The sequence below is a fragment of the Miniopterus natalensis genome, chromosome 7 (assembly GCF_054644295.1).
Source record: "Miniopterus natalensis isolate mMinNat1 chromosome 7, mMinNat1.hap1, whole genome shotgun sequence".
Lineage (NCBI taxonomy): Eukaryota > Metazoa > Chordata > Mammalia > Chiroptera > Miniopteridae > Miniopterus > Miniopterus natalensis.
Genome location: NC_142087.1, coordinates 38745829 through 38770471, shown reverse-complemented (window position 1 = coordinate 38770471; position 24643 = coordinate 38745829). Strand labels below are relative to the sequence as shown.

The window sequence follows — 24643 nt, the reverse complement described above, 5'->3', positions numbered from 1 at the left end:
GTTTTCCTATTTTTCAGGTATGTTTTGTTGACTCTACTATGTTTTAGGAGAGAGAGACTTGGTCATTTGACATAACTCTTCCATTTCATCCCAGAATATAATTCCTGTTGTTTACAGAAAACTCCTTCTTTTGATATTAGAAATTGTTCATAGTTTGTTCTATGCTGGTATTTCCAACCTCAGGTTCTCTTAACAACCACACAAATCGCCTAATTAAAAAAAAAAAAATCAACTTTCACTTTCAGGAACATATCTTGAGTTTTCCAGTGGTAAAATTTTGTTGTCTTTTTAATGGGGGAAAAAAGGGGACATCTTTAATACTTTCACTAATAAAGATAAATTTAAAAAATAAAATGAGCAAAAGATTTTAACAGACACTTCAATCAAGAAGGTATATGGATGGGAAATAAGTTTATGAAAATGTGCTCAGTATCATTAATGATTATGGAAATAAAATTACAATGAGATATGTATACATACCCTGTAAAATGGCTAAAATTGAAAAGATTGACCATACCAACTGGTGCTAAGGATGCGGAGCAACTGGAACTCTGACATTGCTGGTGGGAATGTAAAATGGTCCATCTGCTTTGGAAAATAATTTGGCAGCTTCTAAAATGTTAAGCATGTACCTACTATAAACCCAGCCATTCTACTTATAGATGATATATATTTATACACAGACTATCCACAAATGTTTATAGCATAATAGCCCTAAACTGGAAATAACCCAGTTTTTTTTTTTTACAGATAAATAGATGAACAAATTGTGGTATATCCATACAATTGAACATAAGTCAGCAAAAAGCAATGAACTATTGATATACACAATAGAGATATACGGTGAACTGTGCATATTCACAGTAGAGGTGGATGGATCTCAAAATAATTATGCCATGTGAAAGAAGCCAGAAAAAAAAAAGATTTAGCCTATATAAAATTATAGAAAATGTAAACTAACCTATAATGATGGAAAGAAGATTAATGATTGCCTGGGGACTGGGTGTGAACAGGGAGGGGAGGGAAGGAGAGATAACAAAGAGACATGAGGACATTGGGGGTGGGGGTGCTTATTTTACTCACTGTCTTCATTGTAGTGGTTTCACAGGTCTGTATATTTGTCAAATTCATCAAATTGTATACTTTATGCTATTTAAATATGTGTAGTTAATGGTATGTCAGTTATACCACAACCTATTAAAAAGAGTCCATATAATGTTCTGTGATTTCAGTAATATTTAATGTGTTTATTTTGCAATAAGCTACTCACAATAAAGGAATAGTCTGTTCATGTATTACATGTAGTAGACCCTTGACTTAACTCACCAATGCCACTGAATCTAGGCATCTACAAAAGGCTTGCAATCCAACCTCCAGTCATCACAAACCTACTCTGCAAATCAACTACTTGTATAGATAAAACATTTCCCATGTGTGCCGTTGACATAAATGAATTATTCAATTGAGGTGTTAGTTTATTTAAAAGGCAGTCAACCTAGTTTATTTCCAATGCCTTAAGGAAAAATCAAATAGCTGCACTTGCTATTGATTCAGAGTTCACTGCAAAATATAATCATACCATCTGTTAACAGTTACATCTGTGTTTGCTTCATAGAAATGAAAATCTAAGGAGCCTTGATTTAAACAAGTAGGAGTATATTTTAGTCGCAAAACAAAAGACTAACGGTATGTAGACCAAGGGGGATACAACTGCAATGCAATGCCATGCCACCTCTAGATGAGCTGGTAACCTCTTCCTTTCATGTGGATTTAATCCTTCTGCTTACGAGATGCTCAGCAAAATATGGATACCACGTTGATGTTCCTGTTAGGAACATGTGCCAGCTGACTGTTATTAACAGAAAACCTTAGTTCTGGAAAACCTGCACAGTAGAATTTCTCTTATCTTTCATGGAGTGACTGTCACACTTAGTATATTAATATTTTTTTCTCATTTTAGTTTCCTGAATCTCATTCCTTTATAAATAAGCTCCTTAAGTTATTTTTGTTTAGCTTCTCTTCCTCTTTTTTGATTTTATTTTGAATTTATTGCTGTAGTTCTGAAGTTTCACAAGGACCTGCCCTTTATTTAATTCATCCTGATCACAACTCAGTGTGTCCTTTCCATCTAAGAACTGTTTTCTTTCTTCAGGTTTTGAACATTGTGTTCTGTTATGACTTTAATTATTTTTCCCCATTTTCTATGCCCAACCCCTCTAGAACACATATTAAATGGTTTGCTTGCATTGGATTTCAGTATCTCACAGTTTTTTTTTCATGTTAGTTTATTTGCTTTGTGTTCCAGATTTCTTCAACTTTATGTTCAAATTAATAATTTCTTTCTTGGTCATTACTGTATTATATTTTAGCTTGTCTCACACTTTTTGTAAATTTTAGCAAACTTATTATTTCCCAAGAACAACATTTTTTTCTCTGATGTACTGAGTAGTATGGCCATAGGTTCTTGATTCATAGCAATGATCCATAAATCACTGTGAAGATAAGAATTCAGTTATTTCTAAGGAATCAAATTATTCTGATGTATTCTTTTTATTGAGGTATAATTTACAGACAATAAATGCATACATTTTAGGTGTATAATTGAGTTAGTTTTAACAAATGTTTGCACCCAAGTAACCAGTTAATCAAAATACAGAACATTTCCATCACCCCAGAAATTTCTCTCAGAATCTTCCCAGTCTGTTGTCCTCCCACTCCTTAGAGGCAAGCCCTGTTGTGATTTCTGACACCTTAAAGTGGGTTTCACCTTTCATATAAATGGAGAATTATGATATGTACTTTTGTATCTGGCTTCTTTTACTCAGAATAATAATTTTTAGATTCATCCATTTGTTGCTGGTATTAGAAGTTTGGTGTTTTTATTACTAGTATTACTTCATTGCATAAATATACTATATTGGTATATCTTTTCACCTGTTGATGGACATTTGGATTGCTTCCAGGTTTAAGCTATTATGAGTAATGCTTCCATGAATATTCATGTAATATAAAGGATTGTATATTCTCATTTCTCTTGGGTAAAAATGCAACATCATTCATATTATTGGCAAACACAAATACCCACAGCCCCATCACTCATAGCTCTTAAAATCAACAAGAACTAATAAAAATTAACTAAATTCTCTTTTTTTTTTAAAAAAAAGCATCTACAGGCAGAAACAACAACAACAAACGCAAATACTAGATTTTTTTAAAAAATGTGTATCCTAAGTGAAGGATGTTCTTAACTAAACCTTGGTCCTTGTGGGTGAGCTCATGAAAAATAACAGTCTATCATGTAAATATTTTTTTCAGTATTTCAGTATCAACTATAATATAAATATTTAGTTTGGTCCAGTTATTTTCCAAATGTAAACATTTTGTGTGGAGAACATGTTAGCTTTTGGAATGTGAGGCAGTAAGTGACGCAAACAGTGAGCTGTCTGCCTGCATGTGGGTACCGTCTGGTCAGGGACGTGCACTGTCTCCTCGGGCAGCAGCAGGTGTCCTCAGGTTTGAGGTTTTGCTGCAGTGCAGGGAGAGCTTCTGACCAAGGCTATAGATCCTGGTGGTTTTTTCTTGTTCATCTCCCAGTCTCTCCCTCCTGTATCAGAATCCTGTCAGAGCAAGAAAGTGAGACGATCCACCAAAGACACCATCCACGAAAACATAGGGTGGAAAGTGTTTTTTACAAGGCAGAAGATACCAGCACACTTTTAGGTGGAACTACAGCTCTCCAGGCGCCTAAAGTTCTCTGCAGAATTATTGACTTATGATTGATTAGTGTAGGAAATTGCTATGTGTTTCCTCTACAATAGATCAATTTTCCCTACAGGCGAAAATTGTTGATTGTATGTTCTCGTGGGCGAGTGGGATATACTTACATATCAGGTGCATGGAGGAGGCCGGTAGGTTAGTAAACACTCCCCTAATCAAAACCAATGAAGGGAATGAAGATCTCTAATTTATTATGTCCAGTCAAAGCTAATATTTTTCAGCCTCCCCTCCATGTCTTGTGGCCTCCTAAGTTCCCTCTCAGACCACTATCCTCATACTAAAAACCGACATAGCCCCAAGGCAGTTAGTTCATTTTATGTAGACTGCATTTTGGGGGGTTTCCCTAGGGTTATATTTAAAGACTGTCTACATATTTAAGAGGGGGGAGATCTACTTGGCTCCTCTTTTGTAAACATTTTAAACTATTTATCTGTAGCCCTTTCCTACTCTGTGTACACTCTGTTATTTGCTTGCTTTACTCTTCCCTCCCTACAGGTTTCCTTTTTTAAAATTTTCTTTTTTAAATTCTGCTTTTAGGTAGAGGTTTTTATTTTACCAAACCAATTCCATTTTCTTTTTATCTAGAAATTTCTATAACATGATCTGCTACAGAATTCTTTATTGGTTTAAAGTGCTGTTAAACAAATCTGTTCCTTTAAAATATATGTTTTTGCCCTGTCTGGGTGGCTCAGTTGGTTGGAGTGTCATCCAGCACTGAACGGTTGTGGATTCTACTCCCTGTCAGGGCACGTACCCAGGTTTTGGGTTTGATCCGTGGTTGGCGTGCATGTGGGAGGCAACTGATGGATGTTTCTCTCTCTCCCCCTTCCCTTCTTCTCTTCCTGAAATCAATGAAAACATACTCTCGAGTGGGGATTTAAATATATCTATAGTTTTCTATCACTTTTAGTGATCCGGGGTGGGAGGTGATATAGTGATTGTCAAGTTACCATCTTGACTTGAATTTCAGTTTCTTTTATTCTTGTGCTTTATTAGTTTCTTTTAAAAAAAGGTTTCTTGTTCATTTTATAAAGTAATGCATGCCTTCTATAGAAAATTTAGAAATTACTGTCAGGCAAGATGAATGACAGTTTTTTAAAAGACAAAATAGTGTATGTTTTTATAAGTATAAATTATACCGAAATTTGTAATAGGCCCCTTTAGTAAAGGAAAGAATATTCGCAACTTAAATTTCAGTAGTCATTGTGCACTAAAGCAAAAATTTCTTCATTCCATCTTTATAAATGAAAAACAACTTGGTACTAGTGCTACTGAATTCTGATCTCTGATAAAGGTCATTTTAGAGCCTGTTTAAAAAAATAAGATTAGGTGAGTTAAGTTTGTGTTTGGCTGCACGTAATAGAAAATGAGGAGTAGTTTTGCTTCCCCTGGAGACGTGGTCCAAGTCTCACGGAGCAAATACGTGCTGCCCCTTAGCATGGACCAACCACACATGGTCTGTCTGTGGCCTTCTTCCCTGTGGCCGTCCTCATCATACAGGATGCGTGGCCATCCCAGGCTTTATCCATGTGCTGTCCTGAGTATCCATCAGCTGACCTTGCTCTTTTGTTCAGGAAAGCCATACCTTTTCTGGAAGCACTCTTCATAAAATTACCCTTATGCCTTATTGGCCACACTTGTCACATGATCACTCTTAGCTACAAAAGAGCCCGGGGATCAAGTTCTGTAGTTTAATACCTAAATCCCTGGAACAAAACCAAGATACTGTTAAGGAAAATGGAGCTTGTTGCAGCCAGTAGAGGTGTTTGCCACAGAAGCCAGTGTCAGAGGGTGTTTCGGTGGCTGCCGTAATGACCCCTGCAGGGCTGGATGCCCAGGCATTTGTAACTTCATGGATTGCCACACGTGTCTGACTATGTACACATAGTAGAATGCACAAGCACTAGAACGTATCTGCCGGAATAAGAATGCTGCTCTCATTTCTCCATTCAGCCGGGTGATGCTTCTCTCAGCAGTCCTGCCTTGTCAGATGGGTCCCAGGATGAAGGAGGGAAGTTTGCACTTCCCCGGAGTGGCTCTGTGGTAAGTCACCCCATGCCAAGACTCTTGCATGTCAGGGCAAAATTGCCAGTTCGAGGCAAAAAAGAAGCAGTTTCTGCAAAACAGATACGAAAAACTTGAACTAAGATTGCAAGAAAACCACAGCTGCCAGGAGACCCAGCAACCTTGTAATAATTAGGAGGAAGGAGACTGAAAACTGAGGAATGACTATATTTTAGTTTAAAAAAGGACTTCATAAATTAATACCACTGCAGGTGGAACCCAAAGGATGTTCTTTACGTCTATCAAGCATGGAGAGGTTTAACTTTGGTCTTTTTAGCTGAATTCACACATGTGATATGGTCTGATTCCTCCATCTTAATCCAGAGGTCCCTTTACCTGCAGAATTAATTAAAACTCCTCTTTCTGACATTTAAAGGTTTCTACTCTTGTCTACATTTCCAGCCTTAGCTCTCAGCACTCATCCATGCAAACCCTCCACTCCATACACAGTCACTCACTTGGCCTTGAGTGACAGAACCTGTACATTTCTTGGTTAAAACTCTCATCACTCCTTCTCCCCCCCTTCACTGGAAATCCCCACCTGGTGTCTCTGTGCAGATGCTCTGGCAGGGGTGGTGCAATGGGCCAGAAGAAGTGAGAAATCCTGTTAGATGAGGTAGCAGCTCTCTGATGGCAAGTTGATGGACAGCATCAGATAGCACTTGAAACAGGCAGGTGCCGGGGGCACATTCAGATATCCCTGCAGGGCGATGGTTTCTCTGCTGTCCATTTTGAGACACAGGGTAGTTGACATTCACATGCACAGCACACTCCCAGTATATCCCCATTGTTCAGGGACATAATGCTATTAGCCCCATGAAAATTAGCTTCTCTGTTGTGTTTTTAGAATTTTGGTTATGGAGTTGTTTTGTTTCGTTGCACAGTGATCACATAAGAAACCGAATAATGTGAGTGACTTTTGTCAATGAGTAACTTACCAATAACACTACAGGTGTTGGCATAGATAGGCTAAGAATGACCCGCAGTGTCTGCACAACTGGCTATGAATTCAGCCCTTTCCCATTTAAGACCACACAGTGGAGTGCAAGTGAGTATGTCTCAAATAGTGATCTCCAATGCACCCTACTTATTAAAACAGTAAGTCATTCACAAACTCTGGTAAGTACTGGAAGTGAGTAGTTACCTGTAATAGACCTTAACACAATTGTGCTGTACCCCTGTGACTGGGATTCCTGCTTTAGGTTCTTGCCCAGGGTCCTTTATTTTCTGCCTCAGCTGGTGGTACCCATGTGCCCAAGACGTAAATATTAGCCTCAATTTCACCTATCCTCTACATGCCTATCCTCAAGACCTGTGGATTTTATCATGTTAATAATTCTAGAATATTCCTACTCCCCTCTTTTCCTACAACTACTTCCGCAGTACAGAAACTGGTGAGTTTCTGTATTGCTGGAATAGGTCCTTAAATCATCTCCTGGGTGTTCATTTATACCCCTCAAATTCATCTTTCCAACAGCCACAAGCCCCTTAAAGCCCACAGTCGTTCCTCCCCACCTTCTGGTTGATGTGAAAGCTCCTGGCATAGTCTGAGCCCTCGTCTGCCTCCCTAGCTGACTTTTCCACCCCGGGCGTTTTGTATAAGCCAACAACAAAGGCCTGCCTGTGGTTCCAGGCAGACACGGAGCAGAAATTGAAGGGATGTTTGCACAGTTGAGTTGCTAAAGAAGAGTCGGTTGGAAAGGCTTGTTTTTGAGGCTTTCCCATAGCAGTTCCATGAGCACAGTTTTACTTCTAACGAGACCTGTGCTCGTCGTGATTTTTCATTTCTGTACCCTTTTCTGTTAGCTTTTCCGTATCACTGGTTGCTTGATTCAGTCAGTCATGCGGTCATTCATTCGTTCAACAAGTCCTTAGCACATACTGTCTGCAAATAGGATTTTTGAAAATTGAGAGTGCAAGAGAAAGAAATGATTTTTTTTATGGGAATTATAGATAGAGCTTCCTGGGGTAAGTGAATTACTCAGATTTTGGGTTTATTTTCAGTTTGTTTTCTGAAAACTGAATGCTGATAATGAGATAAATAAAAGTTTCAGCAAAAAAATTTAAAATAAAATCTCATTGGCACCAGTCTCCAACATGACTGACTTTGGTTTGTTACTCAGAATATCTTTACTTAGAAATGTTAAACAATTGGTTATTTGCTAGAATGGCCCACAGATGCCAACTTAACTCTTAATCACCTATATTGAAAATCATTCTAGAACATCTTACCAAGAGGTAAATATGTTTTGCTTCCCCTGCTTCTTGGTTATGGGAGCTACAGGGCACAGTCTTTTTAGCTGGTGGGGTTTCCCGTAATTCAGTGAAATGGATTCGGGGGTCCTGGCCATGACGTCTATAAAGGTGAATCTCACCTGCCTAGATAAGTTCCCAGGGACATTTTACTGTCATCTCCAAAACTACAGAGACTCCTGATAGTTTGCACATTGGCGTTTATGTTGTGGAATGTTATAAAGTAGGTAACCTAACTTTATTTTTTCCAAAGGGATAACCTTGGCTTGACCAATATTTTTTTCAATCTTTCATTTTTTTCTACACATTTGAAATGAACCTTTATGATACATGAACTCTCTATGAACACCTGGCTTATTTTAATTACTGTGACTTTATAGTTTGTTTTTAAAATCTGTTATAAGTTCACCCTCATTATTCTGCATAAAAATTTTCTTTGCTCTTCTGAGAAATGTTTTCTTTCAGATGAACTTAGAATAAGACTATTACTACCCATTAAAAAGATACTTTGTTAGGGCTCCACTGGGAATTTTATTGAATTTAAAAATTAATGCCAGGGAAAGAATTCACATCTTAAAATATTGAGTTTTCTTGTTGAGAAACAATGATTGTGTCTTTCCATTTATTTTATCATCTGTCTTTCAAAAAACTTCACAGTTTTCTTTTTTACATATTTTTTTCACACATGTTTTCACTGTTTAATTACTAGGAACTTAATAGTTTTCATATTTTAAATGGTAGGGTTTTTATATCTACTAATTTGGTTTTGCAGATACATAAGGAAAGTAATTGTTTTGGTTTTTTACAAAAATATCTTACAGCTTCCTTTCTGAAATATTTTTTTACTTCTAAAATTTTTTCATTTGATTTTATAATTTGTGCACATAACATCTGAAATACTGAAAATTTTATTTACCCAATTTATCTTATATACTTTCCTTGTCTTATTGACCACGATTACTTATAACATTGAATAATAATTATGGAGATCTTTAGATAAGTATAAATTTTCTCATGAATTCTTCTAAGTTTCATCATTAACTAGAATATTTCTTCCAGGTTCTTGCTTTTATTAGGAATGGAGGTTGAATTTTATCAAATGATTATTCATCATCTATTAAAATGAATATAGTAGTTTTCTCATTTAAGCAGTTACTTCAGGAAATTACAGTGATATGTTTTCCTAATGCTGAACTATAATTTCTTTGCTTAGATAAACCCTACTTGTGTGTTATATTATTCTTTTATTACACTACAGAATAAGATTTGCTTCTATTTTAGCATTTTGAACCACTAGTCTAATAAGTGGGGTTAGTGTATGTGTGTGTGTGTGTGTGTGTGTGTGTGTGTGTGTGTGTGCAGAATTTCTTTTTGTTACCAGAGCTATGCTAGTCTTGATACAAATAGGTTGAGAACTTCAAATCTTTTCCAGTATTTGGTGCCATTTATTAAACTTTGGTGTAAATGATCTGTAAAATCTATTAGATATAAATTTATATTGTAATTTGTTTATGAAACATCCAAAGCCTGGCATCATTGTTGGCATAATGTTTTGGTTAATTTTTAAATGGATATGGTTTAGGGGTTCTAGTCCTTTTAATCCCAAGTTGTATGAATTTTGGTAATAGATATTTGTTCTAGAAAAACATCCAATTCATGTAGTTTCCAAATATGTTGTTATATATACACAAATAAAGCCACACATTTATTTAGGTGTATAATTTTTAAATTTTCTGTGAAGGTAGCTATTACTCTTTTTTTGTTCTTAAAAGTTATGTTTGTTTATTTTATTTCAATCAGAACTGTAAATAGTTACTTATATCACCAATTTTTTAAGAAGTCACTACCTTTAATTAATGAAGCCTAATTTTTTCTACTGTATTAATGTTTTCATCCATTCTTGACTCCCCTTAGATAATTTTGTCTAGTCTCTTAGGTTATAAACATATTTCATTTATTTATAATCTTTCCTATTTGCATTAGAACTAATCTCTTGAGTACGTTGGCTATTCTCATGGATTTTGGAATTTAATGTTCTCATTGTCTTTAACATTTAGTTTATAATTTCAGATGTGATTTAATTTTTAATCCAGCATGTCATTGAAATTTCTTTATGAATTCATAATTGGATAGATTATGTAATTGTTACTCTATTTTTATTTCTAAATTGATTGCATATTTTTCAGAGAATGTGGCTTATTTAAGTTCATCTCTGAGGAATTTGGCACAGTGGTTGCAGATGTGGGTTGATCAGTTTTGATCTCAGGTGCAGAAGGAGAAGATGGGGAACCTTGTTCTCTGTATGGACTCAAGCACAGGCTGCTTTAGCACGTAGAGTTTCACGCAGAGTTACAGTACAGAGGCTCACACCGTGAATAAAAACCAGGCAGCCCGCCAGGAAGGTCAGAAACCTCTCGAGTCAGTGAATTTCTCCTGTAAGTAATGAACATGAAAGATGTTTGGCCTGGTGTTTCTTTAATGTGAAGGAAATATCAAGACAGTCAAAGTGTAGTTTTAAGAGAACTCAAGCATTATAGAACCCCTTCTATAATTCGGAATTTAAACTAGAAATCCCCCCTACTCTACTCTCCAGCCCCACTGCTGTATGATTTGGGCAGCTCACGCCGTGGTGGCTGGAAATGTTGCCTTTCTTTACCATTTGAAGCCCCAGTGTGAAACTTGTGGATGGGCACATAGGGAAACAGTAGGATCTGTTACAGACAGGCCAGAGGAGTCTGTTTTAAATGGAAGTGGCATGTATGCTTTAAATAGATTAAAATCACTAGTACATTTTTAAAATTATACTGCTGTTTAATGGGTGAATAGATGTTTTAAAACTGAATACCTAGCACCTAGCCTTTTCGCTCAATCTACTTCAAAACTCAGGGTCCATTTATTGGCAGGCTCTCTTCCTTTTTCATTTTCACCATGTATTCCGCCTGCTTTCACACAGACATTTTCTTTTATTTTGTTCTTGTTTTAACCCTTATGGCTCTAAGTCTCAACTCCTCTACCTGGCTTTCAGAGCTTTCCAGAATTTGAACAGACCCTCTTGACTAACGTATCTCTCATATTTTTTAACATCTCACCTCAACTCCTGGCAAACTAGTCTTTCCATGCTCCCTACCTGGAATTTACACCCCCATGTCTGGCCTGAATGCTCCTGTCCCCTCTGCCTTTGTAAGCTCTTTTCATCTTTCCTGTGTCCTGCACAAGCTCAACCTCTCCAGTAAAACCTTCTGGGCCAAGCCTTTCTCTCCAGTACTCTCCAATAAACAGTTGGATTATAGAAATTCCCTCTTAACAGTGGATTGACTCTCTTTTAATAATGTTCCATCAGTGTTACTTCATTCTCCTCATTATAAATAGTCAAGAGCAAGGGTCACAATTTAAACTTCTGCTTCCCCCAAGAAAGTCCCAGAATAATTTGCAAAGAACAGTCACTCATTCAGCACAATAGGCTAGCTTCTCCACTTTACAGATTAAGAAATGAGCATTTAGTGGGTTAAAGGACCCTAACCATCAGCTTTACGCCCTATATAAATGTCTTTCCATTTTTAAGAGCATTCTGTCCCAGTTATTTCAAACTTTGATACAACATTTCTTCTTTGGAAAACTTAAGGAAACCTCTGAAAAGTAGTTGAGGTCTTTTTAAGGATTTTAGTGTGTGCGTAACCTTTCATCTGTAGTGCTGGTTTTTAGAGCCGCCAATAATCTGACTGACAATGTAACTGTATGACATTAGGCCTCTTTTGTCTTTTTAGTCTTCTACCAGTTACCTAATAAGGCATCTACATTTTAATAATTAGCCATCTATTCACATGCTGTTTACTCAGTAAGTGTGTCATCACCTTTGAATTAAAATAGGAATAAAGCACAGGCTCAGAGTGTGAGACTCTTGTGTAATTTGTGGCACAGCAAAGCACCTTTCATGAAGCAGGGGTTGTTATTGCTAAATAAACGTAAGATTTTTACCCTTGCATATATTCACAGATAACTCCTACATTAAAATTTATATGGATAGAAACAGCAGGATTTGTGTGTAATTTTTTTGTTAGTACCCATCTAACCTGAGCAGTAACTCGCTTCACAGGGCTAGACAAAGAGATCCCCAGTCTGGCAGTATTGCAGGGGTGTGCAATGCTCCGGTAGATCTCAGTGAAGAAAGGAGCAAATTTATTAAGAGTGGAAACTGAACTAGAAAACACACTTAGTTTTTTGGTAGTTGTTATCACTCTATTTTATAGTGAAGGAATTAATATTTTAATTTAACAGTAGCTAACTCTTATATAGTACTATCTACCAGATTGTTTCATGTGATTTTATATAGGATAAGTCATTTACAATTCATAATAACTCTTTGAAATATGTTCTGCTATCATCTTCATTTTACAGATTAGGAGACTAGGCAATAGAGAGTTCTAGTAACTTGCTTGAAGTCACACAGTAAATGGTAAAGCCAGATTAAAATTCAAGCAGTCTGGTTCTAGCATCCCTTTTAGTAACCACCTGGCTATGTCATGATTAGAGTTTATGAACAAAATGTATAACCAAGTACATCAAGAATAACAAATACTGTGCCCTCTCAGGTGTGGCTCTGTTGGTTGGAGGGGCATCCTGTACACCAAAAGGTGGCAGGTTCGATTCCCAGTCAGCACAGACCTAGATTGCCGGTTCGATATCCCTGGTGTCCGGGATGTGTGGGAGGTGTTTCTCTCCCTCTCCTCCTCTCTAAAATCAATTTTAAAAAAACTATGATTGTCAAACTATGTGACATCAAGTATTGAATTTCTGTATGTTAGGAAAGATATGAGCAATAAATATTTAAGAGCTAAGAAGACGTGCTCATTTTAACCTTGACCTACTTCTCTTTTGAGATAATTGTGTGGGCTGTACAGGTCTGAACTGAATGAAGAAACAAAGGAAATTAGGTACAGGCTTTATGAAATCAAGAATTGCTGCTAATTCTTTTATACTACAGAACATCAATCAGATTGAAATGCAGGGTAGACTGTATTTATGGTAAATGTTTCATGTTTATCTTCCCTTGTTTCACAGTCTATCCTTGAGACTATTCCAGATGTGCCAGTTCATTCCAATGGGTCGGCAGCCCCTGGGCAGCCCGTTCAGAATTCAGTGAGTGGTGAGTGGCACAGCCTCCTCTCGAACTTAAGCTCTGTCTTCTCGCTTTTGTGCTGGTGCTCAAGAGTCAGCAGTGAATTTCTAAAAGGGGAATGAGTTACTCTTCCCATATTGATTCTCTCCAGCATGGCCTCCTTCCACCTGCAAAATGCCGTTCTGTCACACCGGACAAAATTACTAGAAGCCCAATGTTTCCCTCCTTCGCTCCTGCTGTATCGTTTAGAAACTACTCACTGGGTAGTGTCTTTGGCTTGGGGCCCCTTTCACAAATAGTCTGCATCTGCTTAATGTTGCAAGCAAGCCAAGAGTAGCCACTCTGATTGTGCTTCCCCAGGCAGCCACATTAGGTCTAGGAGGTCTGAATTTTAATATCACAATAATATATAGCAGTATCCCATTTTGAGGCTTTCCTCCAGTTATCCTCAATGCCTTTCATGAGACATAAAAATCTAAAATTGAAAACATCACATTAAATAGAAAATTTGTTTAGACAACAGTATAGAAATTTATACATATGGAAGTCTGATGACACTACTTACTGTTTCGCTGAAATCATTCTGGGTGAGCCGGATGTCTTTTTCTGGACGTAAACATTCTAACGTGCTTATGGATTGAATCATAAATAGTTTGTGCTTATTTTACAGTAAATGGTATTGATTGATTAAGTGGCATATTAAATATTCTAGATCCTTTTTTCTTAGATGATGATTATCTGGAAAGGAACATTCCGCCAGAAGCTGAAGAGCTGTCCTTTGAAGTATCTTACTCAGAAATGGTTACAGAAGCTCCAAAAAGAAATAAATTCAAGAAGTCAGATTTTAAGAAAGAAGACTATGTTTTTACTGTACGTAAAACCTCTTATCATTATTCCACTGGCTTCCTGTGACGTCTCCATGGCTCCAACTAGGATTTTAAAAAGATTTCACTGCACAGAGATGGGGAGAGGCCAGGCATCAGTGTACGTAAACTCAGGGCATCATTTCTGTGCAGCGAGACCTGCCTGGCTGTTCCTGGCAGCCCTGGCTTGAGGAAGAGTTGTAAGGGAGTGTGCTTGCGTATTATCATATGGATGAAGTAGGATTTCCACCAGGATCATGTGTTTTTATGTACTTTATATCCTTACTTATAGGTTAATGCAGATTCTAACTGTATATCTACTTGTGCCTCTAGAAGCACATATCGGAAGGAAGTATTGCAGAAATTCACAGTCATAACAACAAGAAATGAGAGCTTATAGGACAGACACTAAAATTAATCAAAAGCAAATTCAAGAATTTATAATATTAAGGATGAGCAAGTAGCGCTCCATACTTCATTATCCTGAGAGCCTCATTATATATACCTAGGATATTATGTCCTGAAAGCCCAATACAGAATCTATATTACATTGATCTATTTGCTACTCAATAAATGAATTGGTGAAGAGTTCATGATATGGATCCCTGAATATTCTGTGCTGATCAGGGCAGACAGCATGGTGAGCAGGGCTCAGGTGCTGTCAGAGCTAAAAGAATGAGTCATCTAGAAATAGGCAGACTCTGCCCCAGGGGGCCTGGACCATTTCCAGACAAACACGCCGTGATGGAGAGGAAGAAGGGAGGCAGGGCAAGAACGTAAGACTCGCTGCATGCCTTCTATGGGCCTGACACTGCATTAGGTATTCAGCTGTAATCATCCCTGTGATTGGTTCCATTTTTCAGATGAGGAAACTGAGGCTCAAAGAAGCTAAGTAACCCATAGCTAGTAGATGGCAGAAACAGGATTTAAACCTATGTGTGTCTAACTCCAAGAGCCCTCTTGGTCCCTAAGCAGCCTCTATGTTGAAGGGCACAGTGGCATTCTGGAGCAAGAGAGGGCATCCAGTGGGACTCTGGTTCCTGGGGGAGTCTCTCTGAATCTTTAGAGAGATCTGTCCAAGGGAGGATGCTGGACCCTAGTCCCCAAGAGTATGCCTTCTCCTGAGGTTTGGCTCACCCAGGTTACAGGACAGCCTCTCTCTCATGAAGAACTTTGCATGGGGTTTAGCATGCAGTAATTGCTCAATAAATGATTGCATTTCTTGTTTATATTGTTGTTGTTAAGTGTTATTGTTATATGGGGCCTTGGTTTAAGAAAAAAGATAAAATAACTAAGAAACAATTGTTGATGAAAGAATGAGTGAATGAATGAGTGAATGAATTGGTAGATGGTTTTAAAACCCCAAGGAAGCTTTAATTTAAGGAACTCCTACGGACAGTGCATACTTAAAGCTTTGTAATTCAAATAACTATGGTATTTTTCTACTTTAATATTTTTTTTTCAATATCAGGTTTTCTGAGAGCAAAGTATTTGTTATGTGCTGTGTGTGTGTGTGTATAATACTTACATACAATACATATATATTTATATGTAATACTTATATATTAACATATATTCATATGTAATACTTTACTATATTATACTTATTATATAACTATATCTTAACTATATATCTATTATATAATACCTATATTTTATTATTATTACTTACATATAATACTTATAGTAATACTTAAATATTAATAAGAACAACCTCTTGCTTTTAAAAGGTCTTATAGTCTTCACAGTATTTCTGGATTATTGAAGGGTTTTTTGTTGTTTTAGTATATTTTGCTTTCTAGTATGGAAATAGAGAATATATCATTGTCTTCAAATTGATAGTAAGATTACTTGGCACATTCTCTGTATTTTTCTCTTTTAAGACAATTGGGAATCATCTAAATTTGATTTTTAAGGTAGAACTACTGTCTCAGCGAAAATGTGCAATCAGTTCCAATTTGGAAATTACTTAGTCTCTTAAACTTTGCAGAAGAGAATAGATGATGCTTGATTTAAGGACTGATGGTCCTTAAAATAAAAAATATCTTGAAAGCTCTCCCGGGAGTACCTAGATGTGCATGCCTGTCTCATGTGTGCCCATGATGTGTACATTTCATGCAATGCCTGGGATGTTTAATGTTGATGATATAGAATGATCCTTAGAAGAAAGCAGTTTTTACAGTTGTGATGGTAATGTTACATTATGCGCAGACCACTGGTGTGCTTCACATTCAGCGTAGTAGTAACCTGCAAATGTTCTAAAACTCATATTCATAATCTTTCTATGATGCCGCTTGCTCCTCAGAGATTTTTTATTTTGCAAATAGCAAATTGATTTAGAATGTTCAGGTAGCATTTGATGAAAGTATAATAATTTTCTTTTGCCATAAAAAATAAATGTCCTTAATATGTATTTTAGAAATTTATTGTGCAGAAAACCAGATTTGGCTTAACTGAAGCAGGAGATCTGTCTGCTGAAGACATGAAGAAAATCCGCCACCTCTCTCTGATTGAATTGACGGCCTTTTTTGATGCCTTTGGAATTCCACTGAAGAGAAACAAAACAGAGAAAGTAAAAGGAAGAGGTAGTTAAGAGGACAGGTTTCTTCTGATTTTAACAGTGTGACACATTGGAATAAGATTAGTGCTTTTCTGATTCTTTTTTCTTTCTCAACTATTTTACAATGAAGACAATGGGATTTTTGGAGTTCCACTTACGGTCCTGTTGGACAATGACCGAAAGAAGGACCCTGGAGTGAAAGTGCCCCTTGTGTTACAAAAAGTGAGTAGAATATAAATGGGAATTAATAGAGTCTCGTGTTTGCTATTTATAAACCTGCTAATGAATTTTCCTTTAGTTTTAAAGACACTAAAGCCAAGCCCTGTTAGGACTCAGGCCCTTGGTAATTTTCACTTTCTTCCATGAAGCCCCATGCCATCCCACAAGTACTTGGACATCCCACAGTTTGCCTTGCTGTGAACTTTTGGAGCCTGTTGCATTGTCTGACCATAAAGCATCAGGTGGATACAGATGCTCTGTCACATGGTTTCCTTTGGTTATATCTATTTCCAATATTTAAAAAAAATATTATTTGTGTATATGCATGTGTTTGTGTGTATTTGATTATTCTGTCTGGAATGAAAAGGACTAGTAATTATCAGCAATCTATTTACTGACCATACAAGTATTTCCTGAGATATCATAGGTTGGGTATTATAAAATGTGTATTTGTAATCCTGTAGGTGAATTTTCCAAACAAAGCTTAATGAAGTCTAAAAATTAGCTTGTTATGATAGTTTTTAGGTATGACTAGGAAGATACGATATAGTTAGACAAAGAAGAATTTTGGTTTGGGAAGTTTTAAAGGTGATATTATTTGAATTATGCTAATATCTCTCTGTCATTGGTGAATGGCACATTTACTTTTAAGTCGTGTATTTTTATACCCAATAATTTACACCAGTTCACCTAAGTAAGCATTTATTTAACAGTGACATCCAGTGGCACAATTAAAGTTCCAAGCATTAAACACAAATCCTATTGAATTTTAACTTGAGTTTTTAAATGATATGTGGAAATATTGACTGAGGAAACATATGTTCACATTAGTCACAGTAGTTATTCTCCATCTCCTTACTATCTTTCTAAATTTTGCTACTGGTACCTCAAGTTGAGCTGCTCCTCAAATCCAGCTGCCAGTGGGAGCAGGAAGGATGGCAGAGGATGCTGGTGACATGCCAGTGTGCACAGGAGCTATCTGTAGGGTGCCTCTCCTGCACAGGGCTGCGCCAGTGCCTTCCACATCCTGTCACATCTCATCAGCTCTGCGCCGCCCGAGGAGCTGGCATTATCATCTCCCTTCTACCAGTGAGGCAACCGAGGCATAGTAGGGTAAGATCATTTACCCAGGAACACACAACTAGCAAGAGGTAGATGCGAAAAGGAGCACAGTATATATCCAAGGCAAAGTCCTGGTGATTAAGATTTTCTTTCCTTCCTTGAATTAGGACTAGAATTATGCCCTTTGTCCTCTGCGTACAGGATGGAATTTAAAGAAAATGCATAAAAACCTAAGACTGAGAAGATTCACTACATGAATTTATATTATTATGTAAGTGCAGAGACCTAGTACAGGACGTAGCAAATGGAAGGTGCAGAATAAGTGCTACTTAAACTAAATCCCAATTTATATCGTATTAGCAACTCAAAAAATGTCAGCTATTATTTCTACTGATGTCAAGTGTTCCTCACTTAAGACAGCTTGAGGTATTACCTTTCCAATCCTATGGGAGAGTCTTTTCTTGTGGATGTGTTTCTTCCTCCAAATATCTATTTCTTCCATACCTGCAAGAACTACCTTAGCTCCAGGCACTATCACATCTTGAAGGAAAAATAGCAAGAGATCCAGATCCTGCTTTTGTGTGAAGTTGGCAAGTACTTATCCTCAGCATGCCTCAGCCTCCTCAGCAGTAGAACGAGGATTCTAATGGTACCTTCCTCATAGGATTATTGTGAGGATTTAAATGAGTTGATAGATACAAAGTACTGAGAACAGTATCTAACACACAAAAAGTACACAATCAATGTTAGTAGTTATGATGATCATGATGATTTTAACACTATCACCATCACCATGAGAGATCCTGAGAGCTATAACCCTTTACAATTTTACCCCCTTGGTCATATTTCTAGACTTCTGATAGTTTCTTAGCCAGAGTGGTTGCAACTAATGATAGTGAAGTTAGAATCTTTTCTTTTTGGTCAATCTGCAGAAAGAGATGTAGTAAATCAGTTCTCAAAATAGTGCAGTGGCAGCATATTTTAGTGGCCAAGAGCACAAGCTTGAGAGAGTCAGTGCCGTTACTTTTACCGTTAATCTTGGGAAAGCGATATAACGGCTCTAAGCCTCCATTTCCTCGTTTGCAAATTGGAGCCTAATGTTGACCTCATGGAGTGGTTGTGAACACTTAAGGCATTCGAGTACCAGGCATGTATGTATACTTGGTAATTTGTCATTAGTTGTCATCAATAATATTATTTCAGATGTTTGCAGTCATACTGGAGGTATTTATTTTTGTAATGTGTCATTGCTTTCTAGTTTTTTGAGAAGGTGGAGGAATCGGGTTTGGAATCTGAAGGAATTTTTCGACTTTCAGGATGTACAGCCAAAGTCAAGGTAACAAACATCTTCTCTCTTCCTAGTTAGAGGGCTAAGCTAGCTAGACCCGGTTCACACAAGCATCAGGTATCGAGTCCTTTGTTGTCTTGATGCTATCACTTGGCCCTACCTAGTCTTCCTCCTCACCTATGATGAGATGTTGTTCATGGTCCTGAGTCATGTATCCTTTTAAATTAAAACAATAAAAAACCACCAACAGTTCACCATCAGCACTGCTGCTTGTCTTTAGTTTGAAAAGTTGAAATGTCCCATCACTGCTTTGGGGGGTAAACACTTTAGTTTGCTGTGTTCCTCTCAGTCATTGAATTTATTAAGCCTATTATTATATAAGTCCTATTTCCATTATCACTTGCTTTATATTCAGAAATATTCTTTGGCTCTCCTTTTAATGAAAGTCCTTATAAGAATTTGTAGGAATGGCCATAACCACTACAATAATCACTCAGCAGTTCTAAAGCCCAGTTCCACTGAAAGTAATGTTAGTTTCTTCATATAAAAGCACCCGTGCAATGTGAATCCTTCTACTTTGCTTTCTTACTTCTATATGGTGGCAAACTCTACATTCACTAAGGAATCATTAGAAAAGAAAAGCTTTTTTCATAAATTTCCAGGAAGGTATACCACTTCATCTACTGGTGGGCATACAGGATGAAGAATCTCCTCCTGCCCTCCATCACTGTCTGGCTGGTAGACATGGAAACATGAGCAGTTTGAAATGATGAATCCCCCAGACAAAGGTCTCGGGGAGAGGGAAAAGTAAACCTGGTTCTGTTTAGGACTATTAAAAGGAAATGTATTGAGGCGAAAAAGCATCTCTTCATTATTTCATTTTTGTACATGTTTTGAGAAATTCTATTTCTATCAGAAGTCTCCGAGTTTTTATATAGAAACCTGACAAGATATTTTTCTGAGTGGGAACTGAGGATAAATAGGCGGTGTCTATTGGGAGCCCCAGAGGGCAGATGCTGCGACGAAGGTAGAAGAGGATTATTGGGGGATCGCACTTCTGTAAGATCAGGGGATGGAGGCAGGATTAGGCAGGCTGAGCCTCAGCCCACAGTTCAGGCCTAACAGCTCCCCCCGTCCCCTGAAGCAGCCCCGACAGCACCCTCAGTCATTCTAGGGCTTTCTGTGGAGGAGGGGCTGAGGCCCATCAGAAAGTCCGAGCAGCTGGGGAGTCAGCTACCTGGACTTTGTCGGATAATCAGCAAGTTCTTTCTTGGAGGGAGCTCAGAGCAGTGCACTATACTTTGTCAGTGGCAGAAAGAAGAGGGCATTTGGGGGAGTTGTGACTTCCCTGGCAGTAGAGATTACTAAATACCGCCACAGGTTCATTTGAAAGGCAGGAAAATCCCTAGTGGCTCCTGAAGGTTTATACTTCCTAAGTTGAATCTGCTTTCGTCTCAGGCTCTCATAGGTGTGGTTGTTATGTACTGCTGAGCAGACGTATCCTCAATCCGACGATGAAGGCTGTCACTAGTTTTGGTTAAATCTTTGGTTATATCTGTAGAGTCAGAGAATCAAAATGAAGCCAGAGAAGCAAATTTCCTAAAAGGGAATTAGACTGTATCCCTCAAAACATCCCTTCATGCTTGGAAAGCTCTATTTGAACAAATTCTTACTGGCTCCTGTGTGTGTGTTGTGTCTGTTTGTGTGAGAGAATGAGGAATACAGACAGACAGAGGGAGAGAGGAGCGTAATGAATAGCATTTAAAGTTCTCTTTTTAAGTCATCGAAAAGAGAAAACATTACAGGTCATTTCTTGGGTGCATGAATTTTAACATCATAGCAGAAGTTACTTTTCTTTGGCTAATCTTTGACTGAAAAATGCTTATCATAGGCTAGTAATTCCTTCAAAGTGTTCTTATAGGCACATGCATCTCTGAATCACATTTGGGTAGAGGTCCCTTCTCTCCCCTAATCAGTTTTATGTAGTTTCAGCCTTCTTATTTCATCTCTTATTAGTCCAAAAAATGTAATCCAGATGTTTTCATGGTTTGAGCTCCAGGAAAGCCAATGTGAAAAAAATCTGGGCCAGTGAACAAAAACGGGAACATTGCAGTTAGAAAGGCACTGTAACTTGATATAGTAAACGGGTCTTTATTTCTCTCCTTGTTCAAACTTTAAACTATTTTTTTTGTAATTTTATCTGTTAGACTATTTTTTTTCTGGAATATGCTTGAGGAAAGACTGTTTCAAAAAAAAACCCCACTTCATTATAATTAGCCTCTAATTGTGCCAAGTGGATGACACTAACCTGAATGTATCAGGAACAGTCCAGCCCAGTCTTGTGCTTTCAGGGCCTGGTCAGACCAACAGGCACGGGTGCTGAAGGGGAGCTGCAGGTTTTAGCCACACAGGGGCCCACAGCAGCAGGGCCCCCTCCTGTATTTAAGGCCTCAGATCATTTGGAACCAGTTTAATACTTTGGTGTTTTCAATGACATTTTTTCCCAAAAGGACAGAAATTTGAGCCAAACACTGGGGAATATATTTTATGGAAGAAAGCAGGCTGTTGGACACGTGAGGTTTTCTTTTTGGACTCACTGGAATTATTCTGAGGCTTCTCTGCATGTTTTGTAATGAACTGGTCTGCTGGTTTCCCCTCCTGAATTGGTTTTTGAAGCTGAAGGCAGGTCACTTGCGTTGTTATAAAACTACCTCAGGGATGGAAGCAGGCTGCCTATTTGCCAGAGGAGATTTAAGGACATGGCTCTGACCCTGGCGTAGTGTTCTCATTAACACTGGGCAGAAAACATGACTTCTCCAACCTTTAAACGCTACCTGCCTTTGGCAAGGTAAACTCAACACCTGATTTATATGGTTTCACATTTATGACCAGAGAAATACCAGCTCTGCCCCTGTGCTCCACAGTTGGCTCAGCTTGAAACCAATAGAGGACATTCTCCCAGTTTTGTTTCACACTGGCCATCAGACAAGACCAAGTGATATTATTACCCAAATATCCACAACCACATGCACATGCATTTCCCATGGTAATAACACTAAAGGCTGTAACAAAGAGAACGGCACATAGCTGGCTGCTGACATTTATTGAGCAGTTACTGTGTGGCAGGCCCTGCCCCCTGAGCTTTACATTATATCATCCGATTTACTCTCTTTGAGGTCACTTTAATATCCCTATTAAACAGTGAGAAACTTGAGGCACAGGCCGCACAACTAGTCAGTTGTGGAATTGGGATAAAAACCCAAAGAGCCTGGTTATAGAGCCTACTCTTGACACTGGAGCCATCATTCTAATCTGTCAGTGTTCCCTGCGTTTAGGTGACAGGGAACACTGGCAGCTTAGAGTGATGGTCACATGAGGTTTAGGTAGCTTCCTTTGGCAGAGGTATGTAGGAAATGAGTTCGAATTACTGTGCCCTGCCTGGTGCTTCCTGCCCACTTCGACACCATTTCCCCTTTGCTTTGTAGCGGGGGCACCAGCTATGGATGAAAAGCATTTTTGCCTCCTGTATTTCCTGTTAACACCTCACTTGCCATTACTCCAGCTAGCAATCTGAGATCAGAGTCGTCTTGGACCGTTACTTTCCCCCTGAGTCTCATGTTCAATTCATCAATGATTTTTAAATTTTTTTCCTTTTTACCCTTTGACCCACTTCACCATTGCTCCCACCCTACATCCCCCCCACCCCCATCCTGGCTTCGGCAACTGCCAGTCTACATCCATGGGCTTTTTTTATTGATACCGCAATAAAAGTGAGGTCATATAGTAATTAGTAATTGACTTTCTCTGTCTGACTTATTTCACTTAGCATAATGCCTTCAAGGTCTATCCATGTTATTGCTAATGGCAAGATTTCCTTCTTTTTGCATCTGGATGTAAGAAAAGATAAATGTCACCATGTCCTTCTCTCGCTTGGAAATGTTCCATGTTGCCTCACCGCCTACAGAATGAAGTCAGGTCACCTCTGGGCTGCTCCTCAGTCTCATCTTTCTCTTTACTCTCCTCCTTGCCCATGATGCGCCATCAACACTGAACTAATTGGGGTCCCCAGGCCCCCTGGGCCTCCTTGCATTTGTATTACTGTTTGAGCAGTTTCCTCTGTCCAGGGCACCCTTCTATGTCGTCTTCTGGAAAGCTCCTCACTAGTCCTCAAGACTTTGCTCTGGCAGAATTCGATTCTCTTTCATGACTGCATAGCATTCGATACATGACCTTTCTTATAGTATTTAACACCCTAAATTAGCATTATGATTACATGAACGGGTTGTACCCACTGGACTATAAGATGCCTAAAGGCAAAGGACGGATCTCATATACCCTGCCTTGTCTCGGTCCCTGTCTACCCTGACTTTTATTCCAGGAAGAGTTAAATACGTATGCTTCAATGCTTTACCAAGTGTATTTATCAACAAAGGGGTCAGTGATTAGCTGTATGTTGAGAGCGTCTCAAGGACAAGAAGAAAAATCTTTTGATGTCATCAAAGGGTGGCTTGAAATCATGTCTGTCTCTCTATAAAAGATGTGTCCTGCCAGGGCACCCCTGTTTTGCATGTACTAGGAGCCATGAGAGCATTTATTTCTGGGGTGGTTAATGAGCTGCTCCTTGGGAGGAAAAAGTCAGATGTAAAAACTGACTCTGGCCCAGCTGGGCGTGGCTCAGCAGTTGAGCGTCGACCTAGGATCCAGGCGATCGGGGTTCGATTCCTGGTCAGGGCACATGCCCGGGTTGCGGGCTCAATCAATGACTTTCTTATCATTGATGTTTCTGTCTCTCTCTCTCTCCCTCTTCTTTCCTCTCTCTGAAATCAATAAAGATATATTTTAAAAGAACACCAAAAAAACCCACTGACTCTGGCTATGCATGTTTCAGGCTTGAAGAATTAGGCTTCTCATAGGAATAAAGTAGGAGCCTTAGAGAAATTGAGAGTTTTCAAACTTATCTTTCTAAGAACTGTTAGGGTCAGCCAGGGAACTGACTTAACTATCTGCTGTTAATAGTAAAATCTGTAGTTCAAGGGAGCAATAGAAAGTGAATTTGACTTAAAGAAACATGAATTGGTGGCACTGATAATCAAATGAATTGATAATGTAAAATGTATACCCAAGTAGAACTTACGGAGCCTTAGTGGTTGTTTTTTTTAAAGTATTTACACAGTGTTCCAAACCTTATGAAGAATTGGACAAGCATGCAAACATGTGGAAGACATGTGTATGTCTTGGCTTAAAACTTTGCCATAACTGCTCCAGGAAGATGTCATTGGTTTGCATGTTGCAGTGAGATCAGAGTTTCTTTATTCTGGATGGGAAGTAGCTGAGAGGTATACATTCATGATCTGATTTAGTAATTCTAGATGACCAGGATAGAAAAAGGAAGGGATAGTGGATAAGAGAGAAATAGAGGCTTTGTCAAAATCTAGCAGTGT

At 38.3% G+C, this 24643-nt stretch overlaps 1 protein-coding gene across 7 annotated transcripts in view; it reads left to right on the top strand.

Moving 5' to 3' along the window:
• The window catches only part of ARHGAP28 (Rho GTPase activating protein 28), a 143941-nt gene that overhangs the window by 94306 nt on the left and 24992 nt on the right, over positions 1-24643 (top strand). For 5 of the 7 annotated variants that reach the window (XM_087818955.1, XM_087818954.1, XM_087818956.1 and 2 more), the window contains 6 exons: positions 5731-5820; positions 13153-13237; positions 13938-14080; positions 16493-16658; positions 16764-16855; positions 19173-19250. In XM_087818955.1, the coding sequence (XP_087675081.1) occupies positions 5731-5820; positions 13153-13237; positions 13938-14080; positions 16493-16658; positions 16764-16855; positions 19173-19250 (654 nt within the window). The remainder of the gene's footprint in view (positions 1-5730; positions 5821-13152; positions 13238-13937; positions 14081-16492; positions 16659-16763; positions 16856-19172; positions 19251-24643) is intronic. The other 2 variants (XM_087818950.1, XM_087818953.1) reach the window with 2 other exon arrangements.